The 14,972-nt window shown below is 40.1% G+C and overlaps 1 protein-coding gene across 1 annotated transcript; it reads right to left on the bottom strand.

Annotated features, from left to right (window-relative positions):
• Positions 1 to 2,159: 2,159 nt before the first annotated feature.
• Positions 2,160 to 6,126, bottom strand: LOC102860170 (60S ribosomal protein L12-like). The gene is made up of 2 exons (XM_006882480.1): positions 5,638 to 6,126; positions 2,160 to 2,165 (listed from the first exon to the last, which is right to left on the bottom strand). The coding sequence occupies exons 1-2, from the start codon at positions 6,124 to 6,126 to the stop codon at positions 2,160 to 2,162; spliced, it is 495 nt and encodes a 164-aa protein (XP_006882542.1).
• Between the last annotated feature and the right edge of the window lie 8,846 nt (positions 6,127 to 14,972).

The raw sequence follows: 14,972 nt of genomic DNA, 5'->3' as shown, positions 1-14,972 counted from the left end.
GAAATCCAATGGGGAGTCAGCTATGAATTGATTCCATTTGACTGCCCTGAGAGTGTTTTTAGTCTATAAAAACTGACAATTACACTGTGATGAGATTTCTTATAAGTAACACTATAAGCCAATAGATAGCTCTGGTAGCCTAGTGGGTAAGGAGTTGCAATGCCAACTCAAAGATAGTTTGGATCCTGCTGCTCTGAAGGAGAAAGATGAGCAATTTTTTCTGTGTAATTAATAGCCTCTGAAAACCCATTGGAGGGTCAACTTTTAGTAGGTTCTGATTCAATAGCACATAACAGCAACAAAAACAACATATGCCAAAGGTTATCAATAGAAAGGAAGACTTTCATTGAGACACATTGACACAATGATGGTAACAAGGGGCTCAAGAGATCACAAGGATGGCAAAGATGGAGCAAGATTCCAATCTGTCATTCATAGGGTCACTATGAGCCGTAGTGAACTCTGTGGCACCTAAAAATAACACATATGCCAAAAGACAATAGAGAAAAGCTCAAAGTGTTAGAAATATGATGTTTCCCCTAGAATTTTACTCCCAGACAATTAATTAACTAAATGAAAAGTAGAATAGAAACATTTTCAGATAAAAAGGACGATTAACTATTACCTATTGAGTAGTTTTTTTCAGTGACATGAAGATGTAAACTAGGAAAGAGGACAGTCTATTTGAATCTAAAAAAGAATTAATCCCAGAAAGCAGGGATGGGAAATTGCAGTGGAGCAGCTGTTTCATTGACTATGCAAAGGCATTTGATTGTGTGGATCACAACAAATTGTAGCTACCCTTAAGAAGAATGGGAATCCCAGAATACTTGATTGTGCTTATGTAAAACCTATATTTAGACCAGGAAGCAGTCATCACAACAGACCAAGGAAACTCCATGGCTCAAAATCAGGAAAGGAGTACATCAAGGATGCATTCTTTCTCCGCATGTTTCGAATCTATATACAGAACAGATTATTCAGGAGGCTGGACTTCATGAGAAGGACTGTGGCATCAGGATTAGAGGAAGACTCATAATTTATGTTATGCAGACAACACAATCTTGCTTGCCAAAACTGATAAGGCTCTTAAGCATTTGCTGCAGAAAGTCAAAGACTGCAATCTTCAATATGGATTGAAGTTCAACATCAAGAAAACAAAGATTCTCACCAATTGGGCCAAATGGTAGCACCATGATAGATAGAGAAGAGACTGAGATTGTTAACAATTTCGGCTTGCTTGGTTCCACAACCAGCACTCTTGGCATCATCAGTTAGGATATCAAAAGATTAATTGCATGGGGGAAGTCTGCTTTCAGGGAACTCTCCAGAGTGCTGAGAGCAATGATGTCAGACTAGAGACTGAAATGTGCTTGATACAGGCCATGGTCTTCACAATTACTTAGTATGTGTCAGAGAACTAGACAATGACTAAGGATCACAGAAAATGAATTGATGCCTTTGAATCATGGTGCTGAAGAAGAGTATTGAACAAGGACTGCCAAGATAACTAACAGGTCTGTCCTGGAGAGGGTGAAATCAAGTTGCTCCATGGAGGCAAGAATTTTGAAGCTCTGTATCACATACTTTGGGTATATTTCAGGAGGGATCAGTCCTTGGAGAAGGTCATTATGCTTGAAAGGGAGAGGGACACTACGGGAAAGGAAGATCCTAGAGAAGATGGACTGACACAGTAACTGGGGTAATGGGGGTAGGTGTGTCAGAGACAGTGAGATTGGCTCAGAATAGGGCAGGGTTCAGAGTTATTGTACATAGGGTGGCTGTGAGTCACAGGTGATTCAACAGCCCATAACAACAAGCTCTGTTGTGAACTCAGAGAATAAGAGTGGAAAGAAAGTCTCTGCAAAGAGCTACAGGGAGACATTAGGAGGGTTGACAATGGGGTGTTTTAAGGTCAGAATTGGGAAAATCGGGCATAAGAATAGACAAGGTGGAAAGAATGTCAAAGCCGAAACCAAGCTCTACCCAATCAGAACCAGGGAACCAATAACCAATAAAGTACCTCCTAATCCTGATCTATGTGGTAGAGGATACCTCTAAAAGCATGTGTTTTAGGCACATGAATGAAATTATCAGTAATGGATTAGAACTGCCCACCAAATTTTGAACTCACCACAACCTCATCCCATTGACCCAACTCAAGCCTAGAAGCACATCAAAATGCAGGAGCCAGCCAGCCATATTAAGTCATGCCACACGCCTTTCTCCACCTCCTTACTTTTGGAGAAACGATTGCTCTCTGGAATGCATCTTTTCTAATAAAGCTCTTTGCTTTCACCTTTCCTCCTGTCTCTTTACCTTTTTCCTCAGCCACGTGTTTTAACAAAGGCTCAGCCGACACTGAGATCACTTTCAAGCAGGACATAACCAGGCCAAAGTCAATAGATTCTACCACGACCGATCTTCAAATTGTCTTCATCCCATCCAGTGTAATTGTTTGTCCGGGCAAGGGAGGCTGAACAAGGGAATTCATAGCATTTTAACAAGTAGGAAAAGTCATAAAAAGGAAAGGAGTACATGATATAGGAAAATAGCATGAATGGGGGTTTAGGAAATATGTTATGATAAAATTGGTGGGATGGAAAAAAAAAGAAAATACATCAAAATATCAAAATTTGTTCCAGTACAAACAGATTCATTTTGGAGAGGATTAAACCAAGCTATTCCTCAGAGGCAAGGATTCTGGGGCTTCGTCTGACATATTTTGGACATGTTGCCAGGAGGGACGGGTCCTTGGAGAGGGACATCATGCTTGGGAGCGTGGAGGGACAGCACAGGAGGGGAAGACCCTCTATGAGATGGATTGATTCGGTGACTGGGGTAATCGGGATGGGTGTGTCAGAGGCGGTGCGGTTGGCGCAGGATAGAGCAGGGTTTAGGGCTGTTGTGCATAGGGTCGCTATGAGTCGGAAACGACTCGACAGCACACCACAACAACAATATTTTCTGTTGAGTAGGGACATTGGCCCCTAGGCAGGAAGAAAGAAATGTAATCCTACTTTACTACTTTGATCTTTTTGTGAGCTATACTTAAGTAAAAATAAAATAAAATAAACCTTTTTTATCTTTTTGCTCATAGAATCAAACACAGACATAAACAACTTAATAATTTCGAAACAAAATGTGAAAGTGTGGAACAGGTTGGGAGGTGAAGAGATACGTAGGAGTTCTAACGTCCTTATTTTACAAAGAAAGTGGTAGATAATATCTGTGGTTGATCAAACAGGAAATGGGGGTTTAACTGTGTTCTTTGAAGTTGCAGAGGAGACAGAAAGATCCAAGAATAGTGATTTAATTATATTTAGAAGTAGAGGAGGAGGTAGGAGTGGAAAATAAGTGAGCTGACCTCTCATCTACTACAAGAAATCATTACAAAGTGCTCTAGTTTTAGTTAGATGCCTTGCAGTCAAATCCAACTTTGCACAACAGAATGAAGCACTGCCTAGTCTTGTATCAGCCTCACAATTGCTCGTGTGAGAATCCACTTCTCCAGTAACTGTGCCAGTTCACCTCAATGAAGGCCATCCTCTTCATTCACTGAGCCTCGTCTCTGTCAAGCATGATATTTCTGTCAGCAGAAACTGATGTGTGAGACAACAGTGCCCACTTGCTCACTTCTAAAGAATATTCTCACAATACTTCTTCCAATTCAGATGTGTTCATTCTTCCAGCACCAAAACCTCAAAACTGTTGCCATTGGTTTTTGAGTCTGTAAATCTTTACAAGAGACTTCTCATCTTTCTCTCATGGAATGACTAGTAGATCCCAACTTTAACCTTCAGATAGCAGCCTGACACTATGCTACCAGAGGTCTTTTATTTTTCTGATAGTCCATGTTGTTATTATTGTGATATACCATCAAGTTAGAACCCACCCATTGCTGATCCTCCAGTGAGTTTTCAGAGGCAGTTAATCACATGGAAGGAGATTGCCCATCCTTCTCTCACACTGCATACTTTTGGGATTGCAGTGCTGTTTCTTACCATTAGGCCACCAGAGCTCCCTCTAACAGTCCATAGTTAAAATCCCCCCCCCCCAATACCATAGTTCAATGATATCAATTCTTCTTTGGTCTTCCTAGTCATTGTTCAGCTTTCACATGTATATGAGGCAATTGAAAATACTGTGGCTTGAGCCAGGTGCATCCTTGTCCTTAAGGCGGAATCTTTGCTTTTTGATACTTTAAAGAGGTCTTTTGTAGCAGATTTTTCCTGATGCAAAGTGTGACTTGATTCGTTGACTGCTGCTTGCATGGGTATTGATTGTGGTTCCAGATAAACCATTGACATTTTCACTATTTGTTCCATTTACCGTCATGTTGCTTAAGAGTCCAGTTGTGAGGATTTTTATTTTCTTTTAATTGAGGGGTGTTCCATTTTGAAGGCTGTGTAATCTTTGATCTTCATCAGTATGTCCTCTTTACTTTCAGCAGTCAAGGTTGTATAACCTATATATTGCAGGCTGTTGAGTCTGGTGCCACCTTCTTCTTTATATAGTCCAGAATCTAGGATGATTTGTTCAGCATACAGACTGAATAAGTATGTAAAATTACAATTCAAAAGCATCCATTTCTTGATTTTTAAATCACAAACTATCTGTTTGAATAACCACCCTTGGCCTATGTATAGGCTCAAAAAAGCACAGTTATGTGTTCTAGAATTCTTTTCATATTTTGTATGTTATGTTATCCAAGGAAGCAGAAGTGGCATCCACTTCCTAATAAACATGGCTCTGGAATCTCTATAAGCTTTTGTAAATAACGATAGTTAGAGAAAGGCTTCAGGCCTTTTGTTCATAGCATTGTTATGAATTGTGCTCAACTCAACAGCAATCAGTAACAACATGTTATCTATACTTTGCTATGATTCACACAGTCAATTGTCTTTGCAAAGTCAATAAAACACAAGTAAACATCTTTCTGGGATTCTCTGTTTTTAGCCCAGAAAATCTGGCATCACCAATTCTATTCCTTGTCCTATGTCCTCTTCTGACTTTGGCTTGAATTTTGACATTTCCCTATTGGTATGCTGATGCAATCATTTTTAAATTATCATAAGCATCATTTTCTTTGTATAGTATATTAATTATATTTTTATAATTTCTCCCTTCTGTTGGAATGCGTTTCTTTGGAACAGGCACATGTATGGATTTTTTCATTCAGCTGGCCAGTTGGAATAAATATGTGAGCACTTCAAACACTCTGTCTATTTGTTGAAACATCTCAATTAGCACTCTGCCTACATATGAATATGATATAATTTTATTTATTTTGTTATTCTGAATATACATAGAAAAAACATAAATCAATTCAATTATTTCTACATGTACAATTTAATGACACTGATAAAATTTTTAGTTATGTCACTACTCCACCCACTTTTATTAATTGTTCCTCCTTCATTAAACTGACACAGCCTACTGAGGTTGCTCTTTAATCTTTAGAACTATTGTCATGTCATTTTGATCTTATATACATATTTCTTTAAAAAACACAACACTCTCAAAGAGGATTTTTTTTAATTAGTTAAGCTGAACTATTGTTCCTTTTTTTTTTTTTTGTTTGGTTAACAAAAGATCCTTTATTGAAATATTTTCATCTGTAGTTCCTGAGCTAGCTGGGCATTCCACAGCTTCACCGTTGATGTCTTCTATGATGTCATGAGGGTGACGGCCATCAACATTGCAGCCCACAGATTGGGCAGTTCCCAGGATCTCTTTAATAGTTCCAGAGAGTTTTCTGGCTAAAGACCGGTGTTGCATCTGCCGGGCAATGCCAACAATCTCATCAAAAGTGATATTTCCACTGTGCTTAATATTTTTCTGCTTCTTTCTGTTTCTGGGTGCTTCCTTTAGGGCTTTGATGATCAGGGCAAAGGCAGAAGACACCACTTCAATCTGGGCCTGTCTGTTCTGAATGGTCAGTTTCACTGTAATCCTTAGTTCTTTCCAGTCACTGGTGGCCTTGGCAATGTCATCACCAACCTTTTTTGGAGAGAGACCCAGGGGGTCGATCTTGGGGGCCAGAGCTGAAGTAGCACCGACTTCCCCACTGGTACACCTCAGGTACACGACTTTAATCTCGTTGGGGTCGAACTTGGGCGGCATGGCTGAGGTGGCTGGTGTCGGATGAACCCAGATGCGGGACGACCGAAGAAAGTTGCACCGAGGCCTCCATCAAGCCGAAAGCTATTGTTCCATTTTAAGATGACTTCAGGGGATATTTTTGTGTTAAGGTTTAATGATCATCTCAGGCAATAGTTTCAAGGGTTCATCAATCCTCCATTGTTTCAGAAAGTCTAAAGTCCATGATAACTTGTAATGATATTCAGTGTTTTCCTCTTTTGGACCAGAATTCTTACATTAAAGATTTGATAAAAATGTTCAGTAATGATAGCCAGGCACCGTCTAGTTCTGGTCTCATAGCAAAAAGAGGCAATTGTCCAAAGAGGTAATTAGTCACAGGTGAATAGAAACCAATGTTATGCCTCGGAGCACCTTCGAGTGTTATTGTTCATCTGCTGATCATTTGGCAGAAAGTTGAGCAATAGGAGTAATTTTTTTTTAAATGAGAGTAAATTTCGTTTCACATTTAAGTTCTAAAAACTATAATTTCACAGGTTCCACCAAGCTCTATTAAACTAGTAAGCCTGGCCTTTTTAATGTTCTGTTTGTTTAATTTTTTGCACATTCTCTCCTTCCCCGAATTCTATCCAGGAACTTCTATTATGATCCCCTTTATACTTATTAATGGTGGTAGCAGGGAACCAGCTAGTTATTCTGGTCTCAGGGATGTAAAAGTTAAGGTTTGTGTGATCCATACTAAACTAAATGTTTCAGTACATCTTTGCTTTTCTTCCCTCTTCTTTGTTCTGGACCTTAGATGGCTGCTCAAAAGCTTTTAAGAACCCAGTAACTACTCACCGAAAAATATCTTCTTTCACAATAAAAGACCTAAATAAATGGGAAACGCTCCCTGATTATGGATAGACTCAACATTGTGAAAATGACAATCCTACCAAAAGCAATCTACATGTCCAACACAATCCCAATATAGATACCAAATTTATTTTTTCAAGGAGATCAAAAGAAAAATTTTCAAGTTTATTTGGAGAGGAAAGCAACTCCAAGTAAATAAAGCACTTCTGAAAAACAAAAATAAAGTGGGAGGCATAGTACTCCCTGACCTCAAGACATACTACACACTACTCATGAGACACTCCTTCTCATGAAATGAACCCACTGTTTTACTGGAAGACATCAAGGCATTTTGTGGTATGGCCGGCCAGGGAGCATCTTCCAGCTGCCACTTCCCCGGCTGGCATCTGCTAAAGACTGTGGTTCCAGCCAGGCTCACTCACACTCTGGCCAGCGACAGAACCACTCCCTGCCAGGTTGAACCGCTGCAGTTCCAGTGTGGCCTAGACTGCAATCCTTCCCAGAGCACTAGACCACTGTCCCTGCCACCTGGAGACCCATTGCCTTGTCACATGGAAACTGTCCAGCTGCCACCCCTGTTATCCAGTGCCAGGAGAACCAATATCACAGGCATTTTGGCCTTAAACACTGCTATCTTGTGACATCATGTGGGATTTTTTTTAAGTTCAAAAAAGAGGAAGTCAGGTGTACAATGGTTGGATGAGCTTCCAGACTGATTCATGGTGGGAAACAGGAGTGGCTTCCACTTCCTAAAGTAGATGCCTCTGGAAACTCTACAAACCCTCTTATAATAAAATGTTTAAAAAATTTAAAAAACAACATCAACAACATCTTAGACAATAGATTTCAAAAGCGTATAAAAAATAATTCACCATGATCAAATGGAATTCATAACAGGTATGCATGGGTGGTTCAGCATAAGAAAAACCATCAACATAATTTACCATATTGACAAATAACAAGAACCATATGATCTTAGCAATTAATGCAGAAAAGGCATTTGACAAAATCCAACACCCTTTCCTCATAAACATACTCAGCAAAATTGGAATAGAAGGGAATTCCCTCAACATAGTAAAAAGTATATATGCAAAACCAAGAACCAATATCATTCTCAATGGAGAAAGACTAAAAGCATTTTCCTTGGGAACAGTGTCCAGACTAGGATGCCCACTGTCACCACTTCTATTCAATATTGTATTGGAAGTGCTTGCTAGGATGATATGGCAAAAGAAGGAAATAAAGGGCAACCAGATCAGCAAAGAAGATGGTTAAACTATAACTATATGCAGATGATATATGTTAGTGTACACAGAAAATCCCAAAGACTCAACAAAAAAACTATTAGTAGACTAATTTAGTAGAGTGGCAGGATATGAGGTCAATATCTAAAAATACATGGGATTCATCTACAGTAACAAAGATAATTCAGAGAAGGAAACCAAGAAAGCAATACCATTTACAATAGCCAATTACAAACTGAAATACTTAGGAGTGAACCTAACTAGAGACATAAAAGACCTGTACAAAGACCACTACAGAAAAGGGAAAAAAGGATAGGGGGGAGAACACTACAGATCATTTCTGCAAGGTACAATAAAAGACCTAAATAAATGAAAATTTTTGCCCTGTTCATGGATAAAAAGATTCAGTTTTGTGAAAAATGACAATCCTACCAAAAGCAATCTACATGTTCAACACAATCCCCAATTCAGATACCAAATTCCTTTTTCAAGGAGTTTTGAAAGGGAAAATGTCAAGTTTATTTGGAGAGGAAAGAGACCCGGAATAAGCAAAGCACTTCTGAAACACAAAAATGAAGTGGGAGGCATAGCACTTCCTGACCTCAAACTCTACTACTACAGTGGTAGTGACCAAAACAGCACTTTATTGGTACCATGACAGGCACATAGAGCAATGGAACAGAATTGAGAAACTAGAAATGAACCCAGATATCTATGGTCAACTGATATTCAACAAGGAAATCAAAACTATCAAATGGGGAAATGATATCCTCTTCAACAAATGGTGCTAGCAAAACTGGACTACTACTTGCATAAACCGAAGCAGAATTCACATCTCACCCCATACACAAAAATCAAATCAAGGTGGATCAGAGACCTGGGAATAAAGCCCCAAACCATAAAGTTTATCAGAGACAAACTGGGATCAAGCTTAGATGGCCTAGTCTATAGTATAAAGAGACTGCCAAATACAGCCAGAAATGCTCATTCTGGAGGCGATAAAACTGATGAATGGAACCTTATAAAGAGTAAATCCCTGTGAGCATAAAAAACATTTTCCAACAGGGGACAAAAACATTTTGCAATACCATTTCAGACAACTTCGGTTTTGTAAACCAAAAGTTTACAGATTTCCACAGGGTTTCCACAAGAAAAAAGACTGATGACACAATTACAAAATGGGCAAAAGACATGGAAAGATTTTTCACAGAGGAAGATATTTGAATGGCCCACTGACACATGAAGAAATGCTTAAAGTCACTGGCAATAAGAGAAGTGCAAATCAAAACCACAATGAGATACCATCTCGCTCCAGTAATAGTGGCAGAATTTAACAAGACAGCAAGTAATAAATGTTGGAGAGGATGTGGAAAAGTAGGAACTCGTATATACTGTTGGTGGGATTTTGAAATGATACAACCACTCTTGAAGGCAGTCTGGTATTTCCTCAGAAACTGAACATAGAAATTCCATATGACCCAGCTATTCTACTGCTTGAAAGATGTCCTGAGAGAATGAGAACTGAGTCACAAACAGAGACTTGTACACCAATGTTCATAGCAGTGTTATTCACCATCTCAATACCATGGAAACAGCCCAGATGTCCAACCACAATTGAATGGATTGAGAAATTATGGTACATTCATATAATGGAATACTACACAGCACGCAGGAGCAATGATTTTGTAAATTACTACCTAATTTGGGGGGGACTGAAGAGCACTATGCTAAGTGAACAAACTTGGTCCCATAAGGACAAATACTATATAAGACCATATTGTAGAATGTGTATTAGCATCCAAGGTGGGGAGGGTGGGAGCTGAGAAATGAGAATGGGCAGGGATGGTGGAGGGTTAATCATAGGATTGCACAATTTGATGGGTGGAGGGAGAGGTGGGTAAAGGAAATGAGAAAGATTCATTGTGAAAAACAATGTATACAAACTTTTAAGTAAACCAGTATAAAATAAAAATTTTATTTAAAACCTTTTCTTTGTGGCCTTAATGCACTCAAGACTATGGTTCCATGGCCTTAGAATCAGAAACTCACTCCCTGTGGGTGTTTGGTTATGATTTTAAAGCTGAGGAACCACTGACCCTTGTTGTTTCCAAGATATCTAGGGTAGATAGAGGAGGGAAGGAGGGAGGGAGGGAGGAAAGGAAGGGGAGGGGGAAGGGGAGGGGGGAGAGAGAAAGAGAGAGAGAGGGGAGAGAGAGAGGAGGGGGAGAGAGAGAGAAAGAGAGAAGAGAGAGGAGAGAGAGAGGGGGAGAGAGAGAGAAAGAGAGAAGAGAGAAGGGGGGAGAGAGAGGAGGGGGAGAGAGAGAGAAAGAGAGAAGAGAGAGGAGAGAGAGAGGGGGAGAGAGAGAGAAAGAGAGAAGAGAGAGGAGGGGGGAGAGAGAGAGAGGAGAGTGGGAGAGAGAGAGAGGAGAGGGGGAGAGAGAGAAGAGAAAACAGAGGAGTAAGGAGAAGAGAAGTGAGAGAGAAGAAAGAAGAGAGGAGAGAGCACATGAGTGTGTGTGCCCACATAAGGGAGAGCTCTGGTGGCCTAGTGGCAGGAAGCTGCACTGCAACCCTGAAAGCACATGGTTCGAGACCACCAGCAGCTCTACAGGAGAAAGATGGGTAATCTTCCGTATGATTACCTGCCTCTGAAAACCTGCTGAAGGGTCGGCTATGGATCAGTTCCAACTCTACAGTACACACACACACACCCAGTATGAATACAGAAATATCATCTACTAAGCCTGTGTATGGTCAGGAGTGTGTTCATTTTCACTTATCTGTGTCTGTTCATCTTTCCTGTCTGCTGATTTATCTGCTATCGACTATATTTCTTGTTGCATCACACATTCTTTATCCTTTCATCTGTTCATGGGCATGTAAGTTGTTCCCACCTTCTAACTATTGTGGATAGTGCTACAATGAAAGTATCACTGGTTTTTTACCATATGCTACTTTCTGTTAGATGCCATTAATTATAGACTCCCCACTCACAGTGACCCTGTGCACAACCAAACCAAACCTGGTCCTCCCTCAACTCCATCATGGGCTGTGGATTGGTTAATTTTTCCCTGAAGGATTTTCATTAGTTCATTCTTCTCTGAAGGATTTTCATTAGATGCTTTTAAAGATAGATCATCAGTCCTTTTTTTCCTAGTCAGCCTGAGTCTAGAAAGTCCACTGAAAACTGTTTAGTATGATGTTATTGTTGTTAGGAGTCATCCAGGCATGTACAACTCATAGTGACCTTATGAACAATAGATTCAAACCCTGTCTTATCATACACCATCCTCATCATCCCTGACACACTTGAGTCCATGCCACAGTCACCGTATTAATCCACTTTGATGAGGGTTTCTCTAGCCTTCACTATGCAATGAATGGCTTCTCCGAACAAAATGCCTGAAGTATGTGAGATGAAGCTTTGACATCCTTGCCTCCAAGAAGTGTTCTGATTGCACTTCTCTAAGATATGTCTGTTTGTTCTTTTGACAGCCCGTGAGATATTAAATGCTCTTCTTCAACACTACACTTCAAAGGCATCAATGATTCTTCTGTTAACTTAATTTACTGCCCAGCCCTCAGATGCATAGCAGGTAATTGGAAAGCATATAGCTTTAATCAAGTGCACCTTAGTCTTTAAACTGACATCATTGCTCTTTAGGGCTTTGGAGAGGTCCTTGACAGTAAATTTTCCCAATGTTGTCATTTCCAGATCTCCTGACTGCTGGTACCAAAGGTGTTGATTGTAGTCCAAATAAAAGGAAGTTGTTTACAATTTCAATCTTTTATCAGTCTATCATGATGCTTCCTATTGGCCCAGTGGTGAGTATTTTGTTTTCTTGATGTTGAGATGCATTCCATATTAAACGATAGTCCTTGGTCTTCTACAGCAAGTGTTTCAAGTCTCCTCATTTTGAGCAAGCAAGATTGTGTCATCTATATAACACAAGTTGTTGATAAGTCTTCCTCCAATCTTGATGGGATAGTCTTCTTTATGAAGTCCAGCTTCTTGAATGATTCATTCACCATACAGATTTAATAGATATGGAGAAAGGACGCAGTCCTAATGTGCTCTTTTAATTTAAAATCATGCATATTCCCTTCCTCCACTTAGACAACAGCTTCCTGGCGTAAGTATAGATTTAATATAAGTGTTCTGATTTCCCATTCTTCTCTATGTTAACCGTAATTTGTTATGATCCACATAGTCAAATGCCTTTCCATAATCGATAAAGCAGTAATAAACATTCATCTAGTATTCTTTGCTCTCAATCACAATCTTTATGACATCACCACGGATATCCCTGATGCCATGGCTTCTTCTAAACCCAGCTTAAAATTCTGGCAGATCTCTGTCAACAAACTATTCCAACCATTTGGGGAGGACCTGAGCAATATTTTGCTTGCATGTGATATTAATTCTATTGCTTGATAATTCTATATTCTGTTAGGTCACCTTTCTTGGTAGTATGAACAGTTATGGATCCCTTCCAGTCAGTTAACCAGGGTACTGTTCTCTCTATCTCTTGGCACAGCCTGGTGAGCACGTCCAGGGCTACATCTGTTAGGTGAGGTACATCCTAGCCACACACAATCCTCCACTAACTAATGGTGGCTGTGCAAGGTGTGGATTGGTCAGGAGTTGAACTTGGAGCTCCCACAAACGACAAGAATTCTACCACTGCAACTTAGAAAGTACTGAGACTGTTAAATTAAGAAATAGAATATTATTTCAAAATATAGAGGTCAACTAAAAGAAAAACTTTAAACTCATTGCCATCAAGAGGCTATAAATCACATGAGGGAGATTGCTCATCTTTCTGCCATGGTGCAGCTGGTGGATCCAAACCATCCTCTTTTGGGATTGGCAGTGCAACTCTCTATCCACTAGACCACGAGAAGAGATAAGTACCAAATAAATTCTAAATTTATTTGAACTTTAAGCTTTTAAAGTTTGCCTCAGGGGAGCAGGTGGGCAGGGGTGTGGCTAACTTCTTAGTCAACACTAGCAGTCAGCACAACTCCACGAGCCTCCACAAGTTCCCGAACTCTCTAGCTGGGCTCTCACTCTTCTCCTGTGCACAGATGGAACTGGCTAGATTGTTTATCAATACTGTCAAAATTGGAAGAGCTGGTCATTCAAAACAAACTAATTTATGAGTAATGAAATAAAGCACACATTCACTGTAACAGGCTGTGTTAAGATAAAGATCAGTGGATTAGAACTGAATTAATTTCTATCCATTTAATTAGTCCATTCATTTTATAGATGCAAAACCAAGACCCAGGAGCATTTAAAGCACTTGTCCAAGGTTAAATCCCAGATCTTCTGATGAGTGCTTGTTTTTTGTCTATACCAGAATACCAAAAGGAAGGCATGTAGGATCCCACAGGCTCTGGTAGAGTTGTGGTAGTTCAAAAAGGCTAATCGTTCAAATCTACCAGCTGGGAAAAGATGGGCAATCTCCTCTCATGTGATCCATGGCCTCTGAAAACCTGCTGGAGGGTCAACTATGAGTCCGTTCTGACATTACAGCACATAACAACAATGTGTTCTCTGGATTACATGTAACAGAATACCATTTTAAAATTAAAAAAAATATTAACAATAATAAAAAGTAGATAGGAGCACAGGCAGCTTTTCTCTCTGTCTTTCTCTGAGGCTGCTTCTCAAAGAGCAAACATTGCTCCTAGGTTTCAATCTGAGGGACTTTCTCCCAAGACAGGAGACTTGGGCCCAGGCTGAGCAAGCAAAGGGTGTGAGCCAGCGTAAACAACAGAGAGGCGGGTGATATTCAGAAAATGTTAGCAAGGGATGGACAGGGATGGGGTAAAATTCAGACCCGCTGAGTGCCGTCAGGGTTGTACATCATAATGGAGATGTTATTAGCAACATCTTTCATTTTAAAGGCAAAGGACTGAGACACAGGGCAGTTAAGCACATGGTTGCTTCGTAACAGAGACACGGAAAATACCAGGTCTTCTTTTAAGACATTTCCTTTTCCTTCCAATTGCTCTTATAGTATGTTATATTAAATTGTCCTCTTGACTTTGGTGGCCCTTGAACAAATGCCATCTATCTATTTTCCATTCTTAGAAAAGCAGTAGTTATGCAATGTCAGTGTTTACTGCTTGGAGCCATCAGGCTTGTGTGGTCTTCTTCCCCATGGAATCCTGGTTCTCTGGCCGGTGGACAACACTGAGAGGTGCCTTTGTCACCACATCCACTTAGTGTCAATTCTTCTCCTTTCAGGAGTATGCTAGCATCAGCTCATAAGGACTCACCAGAGCCAAGTTTTAGACATTTTCAGAAATATTTTGAGCTGGTAGGCATCGTGTTGGCAGCTTGAATTTGACAATGCTGGGAGGATTTTCTAAGATTGTTATTAGGTGCCCTCAGGTCAACTAAGACTCATAGCAAACCTATGAAGAACAGATTGAAATCTTGCCCTCATCTGCACCATCGAAGGCTGTAAATAACAATGGGAGGAGCTTGCCCATCTTTCTCCAGCATCTGCTAGAGGTTTAGAACTGTCTGCTCACTGTGGACTCTGCCGCCAGAGCTCCCTGATTTGATAACTGGCAAAAGCATATCAGGCCTTTCCCCAGCTTTCCAGACCACTGTTAAGCATTTACCAGCACCCTGTTGCCTTCATCTATGTGTTTCCTGTCTGAAAGACTAGAAGACGTTCATATGAAAACTACGATATCAATTCTAACAGCAATCCTTTCACATAGATATGCCTGAACATGCTCTGGGTTCTCAGA

This window comes from Elephantulus edwardii, unplaced genomic scaffold (assembly GCF_000299155.1).
Source record: "Elephantulus edwardii isolate Elephantulus edwardi_28Jun2011 unplaced genomic scaffold, EleEdw1.0 scaffold00020, whole genome shotgun sequence".
Classification (NCBI taxonomy): Eukaryota; Metazoa; Chordata; class Mammalia; order Macroscelidea; family Macroscelididae; genus Elephantulus; species Elephantulus edwardii.
This window is presented reverse-complemented; position numbering and strand designations above follow the sequence as displayed.